This window comes from Adiantum capillus-veneris, chromosome 20 (genome assembly GCF_014529385.1).
Source record: "Adiantum capillus-veneris isolate H3 chromosome 20, ASM1452938v2, whole genome shotgun sequence".
In the NCBI taxonomy this organism is placed as follows: Eukaryota; Viridiplantae; Streptophyta; class Polypodiopsida; order Polypodiales; family Pteridaceae; genus Adiantum; species Adiantum capillus-veneris.
The window spans coordinates 12868963-12887097 of record NC_140950.1 but is presented as its reverse complement, the minus strand read 5'-3'; the positions used below and the strand labels follow the sequence as shown (position 1 = coordinate 12887097).

At 42.9% G+C, this 18135-nt stretch overlaps 2 protein-coding genes and 1 pseudogene across 5 annotated transcripts in view; 1 reads left to right on the top strand and 2 right to left on the bottom strand.

Moving 5' to 3' along the window:
• LOC147432117 (uncharacterized) overlaps positions 1-11505 on the bottom strand; it is a 62911-nt gene extending 51406 nt beyond the window's left edge. Inside the window, exons 1-3 of one of the 4 annotated variants that reach the window (XM_086492121.1) lie at positions 11357-11505; positions 10858-10975; positions 10550-10786 (exon numbers count right to left, since the gene is read on the bottom strand). In XM_086492121.1, coding sequence (XP_086348247.1) covers positions 10550-10786; positions 10858-10954 — 334 coding nt within the window. In that variant the 5' untranslated portion in view covers positions 10955-10975; positions 11357-11505. The other 3 variants (XM_086492123.1, XM_086492124.1, XM_086492122.1) reach the window with 3 other exon arrangements.
• LOC147432118 (uncharacterized) lies at positions 4331-6629 on the top strand. Its single transcript, XM_086491482.1, has 5 exons — positions 4331-4772; positions 4862-5021; positions 5142-5405; positions 5508-5877; positions 5965-6629. The coding sequence occupies exons 1-5, from the start codon at positions 4531-4533 to the stop codon at positions 6627-6629; spliced, it is 1701 nt and encodes a 566-aa protein (XP_086347608.1). The 5' UTR covers positions 4331-4530.
• A 2360-nt stretch (positions 11506-13865) lies between the features above and the next one.
• LOC147432116 (uncharacterized) lies at positions 13866-18005 on the bottom strand (annotated as a pseudogene).
• Positions 18006-18135: the final 130 nt, after the last annotated feature.

The following is an 18135-nucleotide window of genomic DNA, read 5'->3' as shown; positions in this document are numbered from 1 at the left end:
TGAAGGTATGTTGTGTCTAGTTGTCTCTGAGAAACCATGCTTTGAGTGAGAAAATTTGAGTTCTGAAGGCTTTTGTTTGAGTGGTTCTTCCTGGTCGACCATTGAAGCTTCAAAAGAAGATAGCGGAGAAGTAACATTTGTAGTCCAAGAAGTAGTAATATGACTCCGGGAAGAGGTTTGCGTCTGCATCTGCTCCAAACGAGTGTGAATTGATGTAAGACTTGTCGAAAGTGCTGCCATCTGCTCTTTGAGAACTGTTATCGGGTCATTAGGTGGAATAGAGTTCTTGCCATCTTGTGATTTGGCCATGCCAATTGTTTCGAGGGAATAATTGAAATTGTGGCATGACGATGTGTCACATACAGCCTGTATTCCTGCTGTATGGGGTTGGCCTCTGAAGCAAGTAACGGGTGTTGTGGAACCGATTCTAGAAGGAACTCTCTGCTACATGTGCCAATGAGGGAACAAGTTTGGGTACTTGTTCTGGGAGAGGCTCTTGGGTATCGAAAATGATAATGAATTCAGGTGCCGAAAGAGGGTACGTCGGCAATTCTGTGTCGGGAAGCTTGTCTATGTACAAGCGAAAGGGGATCGGAACATGGAAGTCATCGTCGGCCATGACGACGAAATGTCCCGTACTGCAAAGTGCGAACAAGGCCAGCGCGAAAGAGTGGGAGAGAGTGTGGCGCTGATTGTAAACGAAGGCTGGAATTCATTTTGAGCTAGTGGGTGTTATGTTTTTGAACAATACACATTCGTTTAAAAAAATTGGGTAGGTACGTGTAACAATGTCAGACTTTTTAAATAATTGATTTATTTACGAGAAAATAGTTATCTAATTAGTTGTGTGCACATCAAAATAGAACTAGCAATTCTAGGGCCTCAGTGTGTCCAAACTTGGGCAAGAGCACCTCAGGAAGACCCTAGCAGCAAACAAAGTGACTCGCCTCGCCTCCTTAGAACAGTAATCCTAAGGCCTGGATTATTTTCAAGGCCTTAGGATAAGTCAGTTAAACTAATTTTAATTGTTTGTGCCGAACCAAGGCCAGACAAGTGCGAACAGGTAATGCTTGAGCAATGCCGGTACGGCATTGTGTCGAGGAGCACTAACGTTTTCATAAGTAGCATTGATGTGTGCAATTGTGAGTTAATTTGCACATTTCATTAATAGCCTAGAAACTTTTAAATGTGAAAGTTGAACGGTTTTTAGTTATTTAAGTGTGCCACTTGGCACACTTACCCATGCGAAGTGACTCTCACTCTCTCTCACCCTCCCCCTCATCCTCTAGCACTCCCTCTTCTTGCTGGCTATATAGGAGCACTCCCTCCCCCTCCTCACAGGTTGGCAGTGCACCTACCCCCCCTAAAGCGAGCGTGCTCTACGCACCAGAGCTCTCCATTGAAGCTTGAGAATCAGCCCTTGTGGTGTATGTGGAGTCCTGGCGCTCCCAAGGTTTCTCTTTATCATAGGCTGTTGTGAGGGAAGATTCATTGCAAAAAGTAGAAGGGAACTCTCTTTCTCTCACGCCTAGCTGCTGCAAATTCTCTGTTTTCAGCCCCTAATCACCTCTATTAGGGTGAATTTCAGCAAAGTACTCATAGAATCTAGTTCTTCTCTACCTACACTACGTGTACACAAAGCTTGGTGCGATTCCATCGCGGAAAAGGTCTCTATTTCGACTTTGGAACGTGCTCGGGGAACATTTTCAGGTTATGTGCAGAAAATTACAGCAAGCATGTGCACGTGCATTTTGCGTGTTTCTCCCTTGTTTTTACTGCAGGAATGATTATGCATAAAGGGACACAGTTAGCGGAAGGTAGACTCTCAATTTTGAGAGCTTCCATGGAGTTTTGTGGAAGATAAGACTCTCGCTTACGAGAGCTTCCCAAAATCTCACAACACAAGGAAAACTCTCGGTAGTCAGAGAGTAGTTTTCTCACTCTCTCAGTCAAAAGCAGAAAAGGAACAAAGAAAGAATAGAGGACTGGCTTTTGCCCCGTTCCTGTGCTTGTAAAGATTCTCCCTTAGTAATAAAGATATTCTCTTTATGGGGGGGACCAGCCCATCTTCTGGTCCCCAATGAAGTATCAAGCTCTCTCTCTCTCTCTCTCAGTATATGCTGCATCCACAGGACAATCGCCTTTCTCTATACTAGATGATGATATATGGGAGTTTTCTAGGGACGGTGATATCATCCTCCTAGGGGACTTCAATGCCCGAACGGGCAACTCTCAGACAGTCTTCTACGACACTTCAAATGAGACGCTTAGAGAGCTGGAGAGAGTTGGACGTGGGTGTTTGGGGCTTGACAAATTCTCACACGACAGAGAGTAGACGGAGTATGGGAGATACCTCACGGAGATGACGAGTTCACATGGGTTAGCCATACTTAATGGCTTACAGCGATTTCCTGGAGAAGCCGGTTTCACATGCTTTCCACACAGACACGGGGCCAGTACAAAGGACTGTTATGGCACAGCCGAGCTTTATTCCTTGCATTCAGGATTTCATAGTGGGAGCCAGACTAGTGGGTGTAGCAGTGGATCATGCACTTTTTGACATTTTCTGTTTCATTTCAGTATAGTACAGCCCAAACATCAGGAGGTAGGTCACATACCCATTATACATTTACACAAGAGACCGACTCGGTTTATACAGAGGAGATCTATGGCCGTCTATGCACAGCTGGTCCTGGCCTCTCAGTGGAGAAGTGCACCACTTTACTGACTGAGACACTGCATGGTGCAGCATCAGAGGCATACCCACACACTTGGCCGGGTCGAAGGCAATATTCTGGGAGCATGCCCCAAAATAGTCGGTATGATGAGGAGTGCAGAGAGATGAGAGCCCAGCTTCAGGGGGATCTTATTTTAGGAGTCATCACTTACACACAATCTCGGATTGCTTCCTGACGCCTTGTGCAACGGAAGAAACGAGCTTACTTGGCCCAGATGGAGCGAGACTTGTATCAGTTGTTCTTGAGTAGAGACTCAAGAGAGGCATGGCGATTCTTTCATGAGCACTCCCCTCCCCCAGTGATTACTTCTCCTGATGTGTGGGGCCAGTATGCCTCATCATTATATACGGTTCCTGGACAGGACCCCCTTCCAGATCCTACAGAGCCATGCCCACCTACCAGCACCTTATTTACCACTGAGATGGTAAAGAGAGCCATTGACAGGATGAGGACCAACAGGGCATATGATCATGATGGTCTAGTAGCAAAGCACTTTACACATGCTAGAGATATGCTGGTAGAGGTTCTTGCAATGTTGTTCAATCGTGCCATGCGTGAGGGGTTACCTGAGACTTGGAGGTTGTCTACTATTGTGCCTATCTTCAAAGCAAGTGATCCTACAAAGCCTGGGAATTACCGCACTATTATGGTTGGGCACACATTGGCACAGTTGTATGCATCCATTCTTGAGTAGCAGCTGAGTAATTGGGCAGCGGGTGAGGGTGTACGAGCAAAGGGCCAGGCTGGTTTCAGAAGGGGTTTCTCCACTCGATCATATTCTGACACTCGATCATATTCAGAGGGTGAAGTTACTTCCATATTCTCCACTCGATCATATTCTGACGAAACAGGGGACGGGGGGACGAGGCCCTTTTATGCGGGAACGGGACGGGAACGCCGGGACGCAGACGGGGACCTGTTTTTGGGACGTGGGGACGTCCCTCACAGGGGACGGGGCAGGGGACGGGTCTCGGGACGTGGGTCCCCGGTGACCAACACGGATGGGACGCGGGCAAGGGGCGGGGCTGCAGCCATTCAACTTTCAAAACGTTTTTAAGCGCCCACTTTTTGGGGGGGGTTTCAAACTTCAAAAGCACCCTTTTGGGGGGAATTTCAAAAGCACCCTTTTGGGGGGGAATTCAAATTTCAAAATCCCACTTTTGGGGGGCCTTTCAAATTTCAAATTCAAAGTTCAAACCCCCATTTTGGAGGGAGCTCTTTCTACTTAAGAGCACCCACTTCCAAGCCTCAACCTCATAGCCTCATAGTATCTACTATCATACCCAAGCCTCAAGGCTCAAGGCCACTTCCTTGAAGACTTGAAGTTCCTCTCTCTCTCTCTCTCTCTCTCTCTCTCTCTCTCCCCCATCAAGCTTTCTCCTACTCTTTCCTTCTCTTCAACCCTTCTCTAATATCTATCATCAATGGCATCTCAAGATGGATCCCAAGCTTCTCTAAGCCCTCCTCCTTCTCCTTCCTCCGGCCCCGCCGCCGCTTCTCAACCCCCTTCCTCCGCCGACGTCACATGGACATGGTGGAATGAGGTGATTGCTCCCAAGTCCGGTGTTGGAGGTGGAAGCAAGCCGTGGAAGTGCCGCCGTTGTGGCTACGAGCGCAATGGTTCCGTGAGGAAGTTGCGCGCCCATTTCCTTCACGAAAAAGGACATCAAGTTCAATTTTAACCGGCTCGGAAGAGGAGAAGCAAAAGCTCCTAAATCTTGAGAAGACTCTTGCGGATATAAAAGAAGCCAAGAAGAATCGTACCAAGTGTCGCACAGTGAATCCGAGGGAGATGGCCACGGCGGCTTTCATCCGAGCATCGGCATCCCCTTCTTCGGCAGCATCAACCGGCACCGACGGTGACCGCCCACCTCAACTCTCTACCAACCCTTCATCGTCATTTGTCCATCATTTTCGTCCACCCAAGCGGCAAGCAACTCTTGGAGATAGTTGGAAACCGGCCTTGAAAGAGGAGGTAGATGTCGCCGTAGCAAGATTTTTCTACCACGACCATATTGCTTTCAATGCAGCGCGGTAAGCCAAGCTAAGCTTTAATCTTTAGTTTATACAATGTATATCACTCAACTTCAAGTCTCATTTACACTTTTTTTTTGACATAAAAGATCTCCATATTTTAAAGAAATGGCACGGAAGATCGGAGAGTTTGGATCCACATATGTCCCTCCCTCTTCAGAGAGCTTGCGCACCACTCTTCTTGACAGGGAGAAAGTCATGGTGGAGGCGGCATGTGCATCCACAAGGGCTTCACGGAAGAAGAATGGGGTATCTCTCATTGTGGATGGGTGGAGTGATACCCGTCGCCGCTCCATTCATGGCGTGGTGGCATAGTCTCGGGGGGAGATGTATTTCATTGACTCCCATGATGCATCGGGGACCGGGAAGAGTGCACAAGTACTTGCATCGGAGTGGGCGCTTACCATTGAGAAGGTGGGAAAGCATGATGTCATTGCCATCGTCACCGATGGAGAAAATAGCAATCGTGCTGCCGGAGCCATCATTGAATCCCTTTATCCAAAAACCACGGTCACATATTGCATGGCTCATTGCCTCAACAATCTTCTCAAAGATATAGGCGCCTTGGAATGGATTTCCCCCGTCATTGAGCATGCGAATTCAATGGTGACTTTTGTCAATAATCATCAAAAGGTAACCATTAAGTGTTAACCAATCTTATTTCAATTCGAATCTAATTTCAATATGGAAGGCCAATTCTCGTCTTAAATGTTGAAACTTGATTTTTCTAAATAGGTGAGGGCTGAATTTTCAAAGAGGTCAAAGCTAGCTCTTCTCAAATACTCGGAGACTCGCTTCGCCTACAACTTTATTATGCTCCATCGCTTGAGTTCATGTAGTGGGTCATTGAGGGGACTCTTCATTAGTGATGAGTTCTTGGCAATGCCCGAGTCAAAAAGTGTCAACGAAGTGGCATGCCGAGCACGGGCCGACATGCCGGAATGGTGGGAGGAAGTAAAGACAATCTCCAAAATGGTAAAGCCTATCATCCACCTCTTGCGGGTGTTGGATTCCATGAAGCCTTGCATCGGCAAGATATATGAGGCCATGGACACCATGATTGACTCTCTTGAAAAACTTGTGACCGACCCCGATAGGTATTCACGTCGCACGAGTCACTTTTAAGTTTTCCCTATGCTTTACAAGTTTACTCGCTTGAGTTTTAACTTTGTTTTGAATCTTCATAACATAGGTACGAGGAGATCCAAGAATTGTGTGTCAAGGTGGAATGCCTACCATTCTCCTCTTCATGCAGCCGCTTATGTAGTGGATCCACAATTCCAACAAGGGACCCAATGGAAGGACAAAGAGGTGATGAATGATTGGCAAACCATCCTTGCCCGCCTTGTGCCCGACCCAAAGGAAAGGACCGAGATTCGGAGGCAAATCAATGTCTACAGGAATGGAAAGGGAGAAATTTGTCACATGTCCGATGCACAAGCATCTCGCTTTGAGATGGGGAGTGCTCTTTGGTGGGAGGAGTTTAGGGCGGGATTGGGCGGTTTACAGGATTTGGTTATTCGCATTCTTAGCCAAGCATGCACTACGAGTTGCTTGGAGCAACTTTGGAGTGTGTATGCTCATGTAGCCTCAGAGAAGAGGAATCGTCTTGATGTACAGAAAGCCAATGATCTCCTATATGTCTCATCCAATTTGAAGATGCTTTCCAAGTCAGATCAAAGTGATGATTTCGCGGAGTGGGCACTTGCTGAGGATGATCCTATCTCAGAGACACAGATAGATGCAGAGGTGCCAGAGGCAGAGATTGAGACAACACCACTTGAGGATGATTTTTTGGATCAAATGGACTATGCAGAACCAGTTGACATTCAGTTGGCACCATGGGCCAACATGTAGAGTCTAGAGTCTAGACCTCTTGAGTCTTGAGTCCTTCCCTTTTTGACTCTCATTTATACTAAACTCTACTTATCCACTCTTCACTTGTACCTCATTATGTTTTGCCCCTTGGCGAGGATGATTGACGCTTGATCACCACACCAATGGTGTACTGTGTCGCGCACGCCGCACGCCCTTTGTTATATTTTGGTGTTATGTAATATGAATGCAAAAACCACTTTTTCTTTGCAATCTTGTGCTCTAAGTGTTCACTATTGTCTCGGTATTAAATTTGCAAAGAATTAGTGTTTTCTAAAGCGCGTCCCCCGTCACCTGTTTTGCAACGTCCCCGTCCCCAGGACCCACCATGTCCCCGAGACCTGTCCCCGTCCCTGCCTCAGTCTTCTAAAGATGATCTCACGAGGATGTGGCTCAAAAGTATGTATGGTGGCTGGCAATATGTCCATAGTGCCCTATCAGTAACCAAACTCTATCACAATGAAAACGGAATCCTTCCATTTTCCCTCACAACTACGGTGAGAAAGCAGACCAACGTGAGTTATCAACCATAAGAAATACAGTATATGGGGGCTGGTCCGCAAATCCAGAGGAAAGACCAAAGCCTTAACATGAAAGCATAGGATAGGCCAACATCCAGCCAAGACTGCAGTCGTGTGGGCTCCAAACCGTACGACACAAAAGAATATGCTGAGCAATGCTAGCAGAGTACTCGAAGAAAAATACAAGAACCAATCTCTTCTTATTTAAAAAAATGACAAATACTCAAGCGTGCGAAACGACCACATAAGATTAGCGAGAATTGATGGGTGTTAAAAAGGTTGGTAATGATAGGGGAAATACCACCAAACGCGTTTCGCTCTTAAGAGCTCATCAGTGGTGGTGTTGGTAAAATGTGTTTGTAAGTAAGGGGGAGGAGGTAGGGTTTTTATAAAGGGTGCTTGGTTAAGATTTTTTGAGGGCTAACAAAATTTTGAAAAGAGTGGAATTTAAAGTTGAGTACCAGGGTACATGGAGAGGAAAGGTATTCAAGACTAAGTACTGGGGTACAGGGAGGAGTTAAGGGGAGTTAAGGTGATTTAGGTGCAGGTCAAAATCCAAGGTACCAGAGTACAAATTTGAGAGTAGGACTTTTTGGAAATGCAAGAGAGGGTGGGGTAGAAATGTACATAAGGGGCATCTTCAGGTAAGAAGAGTATGTAAAAATTTAAAGTGGTTCAAAGTGAGCTTTATGAGGGTGGCATAAAAAGGGTCCAAAGGTAACTCTAAGGGAGAGGGGTAAGGAATCAAGTGTTGTTAACGGTTTTGAGTTACAAGGGGTAAATTATAAGAGGAAAGATGGAAGGAAAATCTGACAAACTGAGAGATTTTTTAGCTATAATGGGTAGAGTGTGGGAGAAAATACGGAAGGAAAGATGAAAACTGAAAGTTCTTTTAAGAGACTAAAAAAGTAGACCAGAGGGATTGGGGTGGTGTGGAAGGTATACATAGAAAACTTGTGGGGTGAAAAGTTTGTATTAAGGGGGGTGTAAACTATGTACCAAAAGGCTGTGAATGTTGGGCCCGGAGGTCCAACAGATGGTAGGTCTAGGGAGGTGGGAAAGATCGGCATCGAGTAGGCAAGCTTTAGCAATGGGATTGCTAATACATTAGGCAGGTAGCATTTTTCTAGTGGTGGGTGTGAAGGGAATTTTGAGCACAGTGGGTGGATTTTTTGTTATTTTGTGCGAGGGTAGGAGGAGTGAGGTGCGATTGAGGTAAGAGACTTTGACAAAAACTTTTAGGAGAAAATTAGCCGGGTAGCCCTTAGCTCGAAGGCGTAGATAAAAAAGGTTGCGAAGGTGGAGGTATCCCTTCAAGGTTGATTCCCGAATAATATACCTTTTGAGTTCTGAGATGATGAAGGCAACCTTTTGATGGGTGGGGTGCCAAGAGATCCAAGGGATGTAGTTGTAGGCATTCAAAGGTTTTTGATAGCAGTGGGAGTCCAAAAGGCTAGATGAGGTGAAGCGGACACCTTCAAAGAATTCGATGTCAAGGATAATGGCACGGGTATGGGAGATGGTACTGGAGATTTTAATGTGTTCTTGAAGAGGTTTACCGTAAGAGTTTAAGAGACGGGTAAGGGTACTACGGGGTCCTTTCCATAATCCAAAAGCATCATCAACATAGCGCTTCAAATAGAGGAGGTTGGGGTTGAGTAAGAGGAGGCAAGAGGTTTCCAAGTGACAAAGGAAGAGACAAGCATATACTACGGCAAAGTTTGAGCCCATGGCGGTGCCTTTGGTTTGTTTCCAAAAGTTTTCCTTTGAAGGTGATGTAATGATGTGATAAGATAAGGGAGGCAAGGGAGAGAACAAAATGGGATTTGTGAGGGTCAAAAAAATGAGAGATGATAGATTTGAGAGCGGTGAGGCCTTGAGGAATGGGGATGCTAGGGTATAGGGCTTCTACGTCAAAAGTAAAAAGGAGGGTGTTAGGTGGAAGGGAAAGTTTGTCCAAGTCTTGGATTAAGATGAGGGAGCTTTGTAGGTGTTATTTTTGGCAAAGGAGGATTGTATAGAGCTGCAAATGGAGCCAAATAGAGGCTTTCTCAAAGAGGTAGCCTTTATAGGAACATATAGGTCGAGAGACAATTGATGGTTTATGCAGTTTAGGGATGAAATAGATAGGACAAGGTTTAGGTGATTTGTTAAGGGGGGAGAGGATAAAGTTTCGTTCAATAGAGGGGAGGGCGGAGAAGCGGAATGTGATAGATGAAAGAAGGAAAGCGAAGAAGGCAAAAGGAATGTTAAGGCAAGGCTCATAGGTGGAGCGGTCATTGAGATGTGAGAGGGCATTTTTCTCATACCAATCTAATGGTAGGATAACAACACCAAGGTTTTTGTCGACAGGTTTTATGATTATTGAAGGGTCACGGGAGAGGCTAGATAAAGCTTCAATGACAAAACGGGATCGCTTTGAGAAGGGAAAATTGCAAGCATTCAAAATGAGGTTAAAGTTATGCTGGTTAGAGTACAAAATTTGGTGAAGGTTGGAATTTAAAATAGGTGGTTTCCAAAGGGGGTTAGTTTCCTTGAAAGGGGAAGGGGAGGAAGGTTTTAGGTCTTTGAAAAAGAGCTTGAGGTTGAGATTTCTTGATAGATTGTAGTGTGAGTCGAGAAGTGAGAGAGGGAAAGGGTTTAGAGTGGGAGGGATGTATTTTAAGCCCATGGTGTACTATGTCGCACACGCCGCACACCCTTTGTTATATTTTGGTGTTATGTAATATGAATGCAAAAACCACTTTTTCTTTGCAATCTTGTGCTCTAAGTGTTCACTATTGTCTCGGTATTAAATTTGCAAAGAATTAGTGTTTTCTAAAGCGCGTCCCCTGTCGCGTCCCCCGTCCCCTGTTTTGCCACGTCCCCGTCCCCGGGACCCGCCACGTCCCCAAGACCTGTCCCCGTCCCCACCTCAGTCTTCCAAAGATGATCTCACGAGGGTGTGGCTCAAAAGTATGTATGGTGGCTGGCAATATGTCCATAGTGCCCTGTCAGTAACCAAACTCTATCACAATGAAAACGGAATTCTCCCATTTTCCCTCACAACTACGGTGAGAAAGCAGACCAACGTGGGTTATCAACCACAAGAAATACAGTATATGGGGGCTGGTCCGCAAATCCAGAGGAAAGACCAAAGCCTTAACATGAAAGCATGGGATAGGCCAACATCCAGCCAAGACTGCAGTCGTGTGGGCTCCAAACCGTACGACACAAAAGAATATGCTGAGCAATGCTAGCAGAGTACTCAAAGAAAAATACAAGAACCAATCTTCTCTTAAAATCTGAAAAATCCTAAGAACTGGCTGCCAGTAATTTGAAAGCAAGCAAAAAACTTCTGAAAAGCATGGGTTAAACTGCTGAATATAGTACAACACTTGCCTCTGAAGCTATTCATGAGGCAAAGAACAGATGCTAGTCGAGCCACAATGTTCAGCCTCGCTAGATGGTCCTCATTTTTAGGTTGCAGCTCCCTCAGAAGCTCTTTGAGAAAGTTCTGAAATTGACCTAATTTGTCTTCTCTCCAAGATGAAAAGTTAACTTCTTGTAGCACTTGGTTCTCCACTTTTGACGCTTGTGTGGCAACTTGTGACGACAAAGACTCATCATCACTGAGTTCTGAAAGTAAGAAATCTCAATCAGCTTGACTCAATAGGATTTAGAGAAAACCCAAGCACCAAGATGCTTACCTAGGTCTTCACCAACAATTCCGAACTCAAACTCTAGGGCAATTTGTGATTCGCCATCCATGATTGCAGGGAAGGCCTCAGAATCCTGATTGATCATATGTATTGCCAAATCAAACACCTGCAGCTGAAACACTTGGTTAAGGATCGGAACATAAAAGCAAACAAATGGAGCACACAATGCCAGTTTCTAATGCGGCCTGAACTAAACTCCAGTCTAAAACCTGTACATCCTTCGCTGGGCAGAATATTTTCCAGGCAAAAGATCTTGCACAAACCCGACAGTTGAGTTCTTTGTATGTAGAACGATTTGCAATGCTCTTCTGTTATTTTGCTTAAGATCCTGCACGACTGCAGCTCGAGATTCCAGCCATTGTGCATGCACTCACTTGCCGTGAAGATTTGCGAATTGGACAACTCTCTCTCTCTCTCTCTCTCTCTCTCTCTCAACCGACATGATATTTGCTACAGAGCTTGAGAAGCTGGGAGAGCGAAGAGTAACCTGACGGAAGTTCGACGCGCCAGCGAGGATCTCATATTTGCCAAGTCATTCCATAGGTCGTCTGAGTCTCTGACAATCGAAAGCGGCGGTCATCTTAAATGGAGTGTTCCTTGGTGACTTTGAGGCCAGAAGTGACCACGTGGCTCATCAAGCATGTTATCCAAAACAGTTAAAACAAGGTCCTCTACAACAGACGAGGGACTGCCTTTGATTAAAACTTGGAATTATTTCTTAATACATTCGTTCTGGTTAGACGTATTATCGAATTATACGTGTGAGAAATCATATTGGTGTAATTCATGCTCGATGGTCGATGGTAACAAAATAATATAAGTTGTGGCTTGAAAGCAAAAGTAAATGGATTAGCGAACATCGGTAGTTGTGTATCCTAAGTAAGAATATACAATGATTCTCATGCTTCTATCCCAAAAAACGAGCATTATTGAGCTACATAAGTTGTGGTACATAAAAATAATAAATTGTGACCAGGGGAAATAACTGAATTAGAGGACATTGGTGGTAGCATATTCTAAGTACAAATATACAATTTTCTTCATACTTCTATCCTTGGCAATGTAGCAATAAGTTTATCAGTAGAGGAATTGCAAATTAGCTACCAAATGTGCTATTGCTAAGCACATTTGGCCACGTAGATACAAATGGTGACTTGTTGCAGGATGTAAAAATGCACGCTACTTGTCTTAGAGGCTTTGAAGGAGTAAATTCCATTCTGAGATGATTCTTGGGGAAGGCATGCATGAGAAGCAACAAGCTGATGCCATCCATTTGTTGTCTAAGATAGAAAACACAAGTAAGGATATATGGCCATGTAAATACAAATGATAGTCTATTGCAAGATCCAGAAATACAGGCTACGCATCTTGGAGACGTTGATTCTTGGGAAGGGTATACTTGAGAAGCAACAAGTCGATGCCATACATTCATTGTTTGAGTAAGCACTAGTGCTATAAGTCTTGAGACACTAAAGTGTCCTGCATTTCTAGCAACTTGTCACAATTATTTGGTGAAGCTAGAAAGAAGATTTAGAGGTCATGTTCATGTCTTAGGTCAGTTATGAGGGAAAGAACATAGCCTTTTTTTTTATTTTGAAAAAAATTAATACCATACTAGATTATGGTGATAAGTTAAAATCATAAATATTTGGTGCAGTTTCAACAAAATTTCATAAAGTGGATATAACTTCCTTTCAAAATAAGATTTTTTATAGGTCACAAGGTTTATGTATAGGAAAAAACTTGTTATAACAAGAACTCAAGCTTTACACACTTTTTTGTCATCCTCTCATATAGGCATTGTGACTTTTTCTCCATGTCTTCTTCCATGAATTGTAATATTTAGACTAGTGTAACTCTCCCATGCCAACTAAGAACATAACTCCACTAATGCATCTATGTTGTGTGGTTGTCCCCCTTGATTCTTTTTCTGTAAATCAACAATTTGAAATCCCCATGTCTTGAAAGAATCCATTTAGCTTTGATTAGAAGATATGGGAAGGTCTTGCAAAAAATTACAACAATGGAATGAGTCTCATTGCTCATAATATCACCCATTCTAAGAGCCCAATAGTGATCACAAGTCTAAACTTCAGCTAAATTTCATTGTGGTCCTAGTCTCATCAATATTATGTGGACTTCTGCATGCAATGTACCACGATACATACAAGCAATGGATGCAACACCTACTTCGCATAGAAGTTGTGGAGGCTGTTCAAAATGCAGAATGGAGCTACGGAACAAGATTCCAATTCCCACATGCCAAATGTATACATACACATCATTCTTGGAGGCAGCTCAAAAAAATTGAGCTTAGAGATCACTTTTTATTATGTTATATGCAATACACTTGCAATATGTCATATTGTAAGAGCAACAATGGCTTACATAACACCATTACTGAGGGAGAAAAGGGAAGTAGATCTTTGATAGTTCCTTCAAAAATAAGGTGTTGCAAGCTATCCACATCTCAAACCTAGGTTCCACAAATGGAATTCTTTGCAAGGTGTGGGCTTCCTTATTGTACCCAATTCTCATTGTTACAAAATAATGCTTGCTAAGTTATTGATGTAGAATCTGTGCAAGAAGTGGGTGAAGGTGAGTCCTAAGTGTAGCATGTGTGTGCATAAGCAGGTGCGTGTTGTACAAAGGTCAATCATGGAGCAAAAATGAAAGTTCATCAAGTCATTATAGTTGCTAGGCAGTGTAAGTGGCATGCAAGAGGGGGGTGGTATGTCCAATGTAGCACAAAACTTGTGCTTGAATGAACGAAAAGCATTTTAGGGCAAGAAATAAGTCACTTTCTTTCTGTATATTACATGCAGAGATCTTGGAGCTGTTCTTTTTTGCTTGCTCCACTACATCAACATGCAGTGAGATGTAGTTTTTCATATGAAAACTTGGAAGAGTCACATATGTACACTTTCCCCTCTTCTCATTAGCACGCAAGCAAGGCATGGTGATGACCAATATTTGTGATCAATGCTTTGCGGATTTCATGGATGTGCTACATTTGGCAAAAGAATACTCAATCGTGTCGCAGCTGGAGTTGAACCTGCAAGTTGTTGCTGGAGCTGAGAGTAGCAATCAACGCCTCTTAATCCATGAAGATCTCTAATCAGGAAAAAGAATGCACCATCAGCTAGTCGTAATCCACGAAGCAATCCAGTCACACACCTCTTCCTTCTCATCATTATCGCCATAACTTTACAATCCTATTGTTTGTCTACACTCGCTGCTCTTACCTCCATCTCATTTTCTAGCTCTCCATTCTTTCAACTACACAAGTCGTCGTCTCCGCTTTCTCTAAAGCCACCCTCTTTTCTTGCTGCTGCTGCTGCATGAAGTAGGGCCTCAAACTGTGTTCTTCCACTTGCACACAATCTCCAAAAGAGACCTTTACGCAAGTTAATGCCTTCTTTTAGGGGTGTGTTTGTGTGGTGCTTGTGAGTGCAAGAAGTAAAATTATGAATGTGTGTACATGGCAACACTAGGTGCATTGTGCATGTCTGTGTGCATGAGGACAAGAGAAGACAGAGAGAGACCTCCATTGAAGCTGTGCAGTAGCCAACAAGTCTCCACATTCTATCAAACACACCTTCTCCAAAACTATGGTCTTTGCAAGTCCCAAGAGCAAGAAATTTGCAATTTATGCCTGCAAAAGTCACACAAATCGTTTGCTAAGCAAAACTTAACAATGAGTTTTTGTTGGAGACCATGGAGAGAATAAACATTCACAAAGAGGATACCGTTTGCAGAAACTTCATGTCCACTCCGTTCATGATTTCTATAGTAGAAGACAAAATCTCTATCGTTGCCCGAACATCTATCGGCACTTTCAGAAAGACAACATCAAGAGGCAACACAAGAAGTTTTTGAGAGCAAAAAACCAGAAAAGGCATACAACACACGCATACAAGCAAATTGCACCAGAACACTACACACAGAATGAGGAGCACGCAATATATTGCAATTCAATCATGGAAAACCTTAGGCACTCCGATAAGTGGCACTCTCACGACATCCGCCTCAAGACCATTCATAAGACCTATCAAAGTAGACGCATGTCCTGGTAGGAGGGTTTCACAGTCTTCGAGTTGCACAGCCTGAAAGGTCGTCAAATCAATCAATCTTCCACAATGGCCACCACATACAGCTTTGCAGTGCAAGATGGAATAGTTAATTGAAATTAGCCCTTACATTTGCCGTAATCACAAGGTTTATCTGCCTGCATGAGCCCGCTTCTTTCACCTTGCTTTGTGGCTACAGACATCCGCATCCTCAGAATCAACTATGCAACAAGCACTGCAAATTCCACAAGAAATCTTGCTGTCCTTCCATTTAACATCACCAATCACTTACACTATACTCTACAAAATTTTAGCAGCATCCTAAGGCCTCCAAAGTCTTCACACACTAGAGAACTATTGTAGTGACAAAGGGTGTCAGGTAAACAGGAAAATGAGACGCTTAGGAAGACACATTCTTTCTTATGATGAGAAACACCCCAAACATTACGTATCTGATGATATAATGGCATGTAAGTGCCATGCAAGTGCTATTCATGTTCCATACCTTGTCTACGTCTTGAATGTTTGAAGCTTCACAAGCAAATCAATTCTTTGAGGTTTGGCAATTTCATTGGCAATTAAGTAAATCCCCAAAAAGCCCCCAAGTTACAAAGTAGAACATGTACTCAGGCCTACCATTAGCTCCACCCCACTAATGTCAACGCTGCCAAATAGTGGAACTAGGTGCCAATATATGCTCCTACACACACACACACACATACACACACGCGTGCGCGCACAAGCATACATGGGTACAAAGTTTTGCATACTTAATTTTATCATGGCTCCAAATATAGAGGGGGTGATGAAGCCTATACCTAAGCCAAGTATTTGACCGAAAGGTTGGAGTTAATAAGTAGTTGATAGGGCACACACAACATTAGATAAAAAGAATGAAACCCATATTAACTCCTCCAATCCGCACTTCAAAATTTTGAAATCTACATGTATCTAAGACTACCACGTAACTAATTGTGAATGTTCAAAATCAAGCTGTAATAAGAGTGCTAGTTGCTACGGGTGATGGAACCTATAGAAGATTGTGCGTGTGCTCTCTATTCTCCTCATGGGCTTAACACTAGGTTGGTAATGGGACACTTTTATGTCCTGGGACACTTTTATGTCCTGTTAAGTGACCATTTTCCTTGAATTATGTCAAGAGTTTCAAAATGGATTTTGAGGTGCTATCTATCTAGAAAGTTGTATCATGAGCTGAAAAAAACTCGACATTTTTTTGGAATATCAATTCCATCTTTAACATTGTCCTTGCACAACATTTCATAACCTAAACTGTGTGAAAAAACGGGTCCTGTTTTTGGCTTTTTTCAACTTTTTACAACTATACCACTCTAGAATTCATGTTTGTGAGGTCTATAATGCTAGAGAACTATCTTTAGTAGTCCTCAACATGTCCTGATGCTTCTAGGGAGAAATAAATATTAAAGTTGTAAGTTATAACCAAATTACAAAAAATGTCAAATCCTGTTTTTTAGCCAATTTTAGGTCTTCTATGATTTTTTTGGTGGATTTCATGATATCCAAATGCATTTTTTATTTTCTATGTCGCATATTGTAACATAAAGCTAACATTCCTTGAGTTTTGGGGCACCTAATACCCTATTTTGCATAGTACACAACGATGGTTGATTTTTTCAATTATAGAAGAAAACGAAACATTCTAGTATATCAAGTATAGCTTTTTCAATATTGTTAGTTTCTTGTGACAACTACATGCATTTTGTAGGTAGTAACCATATCTAGTCATAAGGATCAAATTTGGCTAGATATTGAATAGTTTCTATGGGATTCTACAACTCATAATGTTGAACCCAGTTTTTTCATGTTTGCTGTATTAAACACTTCATCTTTGTCCCCAAGATTCCCCTTGGTAAGAGATGTATTATTATTTTGACATGCTCCATGGCTCCTTATGAACATAAAGGACAATAGGGAACTAAGAAGACATGTATATATTATTTTTATTGAGCGTGGCTATAGAAACTTTGATGATATGTTTGCAGAATGGTAAAAATTCAACTTTTTTGTACCTATTTATTTTGGCAAAACAAAAAATAGTGAGTGAGAAGCAATCATATGTTCTGATCACCAACCCATTGAAGTTAACTAGGGAATTTATCTCAAGTCCTACAAAAATCCTAAATCTTATTTTTATGCAACAAACGTAAGAAATGACTGTTTTGATGAAAATGCACTCATCCATCAACTTTGGAGGCTTGGTGTGACCAAAAGATGAGAAATATTACAAGTTTCTTATTTTTTCCATGTGTAGTAGGCCTTGAACTATAACCTCATGAAAGGATTCTACAAAATGAGTGGATGTACTATGGTTTTGGAGGTTTTTTTCAAAACCCTGAAAGGACACTTTTATGTCCTGTTAGGTTACCAACCTAGTGTTAAAAGTCCAATCAAATGTTTGGTATGATATGAGATGAGAGGCTAGACATGGGATAGAGCTATGGGATTTGAACCCAGGTCTGTACATAGAATTGTTGATATACAGGATCGGAACCTAGATCTATAGATTGAAACCCAATGCATGAAACAAAGAGATTGCATTAGGGCTATTTAGTCTTAATTCTTGACCACTTGCGTGTCTGACATGGGCTACCAACTTTTTTCCCTCATTGTGGTGATTCGTTGTATCCGATGATTTTTCAAGTCCACTAAGTTTCCCAGCAACGTTGGAGAAACTCGGTATGTAGACCTTTGCGTTCGATCTATGTTCGTGCCTGTGTGCATGTGCATGGATGACATTAGTGGGGATGTTGTAGTATATACTCATTACTATGCAAGTTGGAGTCGATGCTTGAACTGTTTTGTGGATAACTACCATAAGTATATAACTTGCACTTCTTGAGTGTGATTCATCCCTATGACAACCCCTCCCCCTCCATACTTCTCTCTCACCCACACATGAACCCTATGTGACAGTTGTAGAAGCTTGCACGCACATAGCAGGCTGAGTTTTGAGCATTCACAAAACGCCATCACAACCATCGGTTATGGAGTAGTCTTAAGATCATGGGCTTCCTCTTGTTGACCCATGGATTGATTGTTTTTCCGAGTCTCAAAATTGAGATTTAGTAATCTTGGAATGTTGCTACACCTCCCATTCGGGGAAACATGAGACATAAGCATTGGGTGCGCTGCTCTAGTCTTGGTGGGACTTGCCCAG

Bases quoted from the DNA above. Each gene is read 5' to 3' on its own strand.
- LOC147432118 (XM_086491482.1), top strand. From the start codon at position 4,531: ATGGCCACGGCGGCTTTCATCCGAGCATCGGCATCCCCTTCTTCGGCA. The intron at 4,773-4,861 runs GTAAGCCAAGCT...TTGACATAAAAG, and splicing joins ATTGCTTTCAATGCAGCGCG to ATCTCCATATTTTAAAGAAA. The intron at 5,878-5,964 runs GTCGCACGAGTC...TTCATAACATAG, and splicing joins CGACCCCGATAGGTATTCAC to GTACGAGGAGATCCAAGAAT.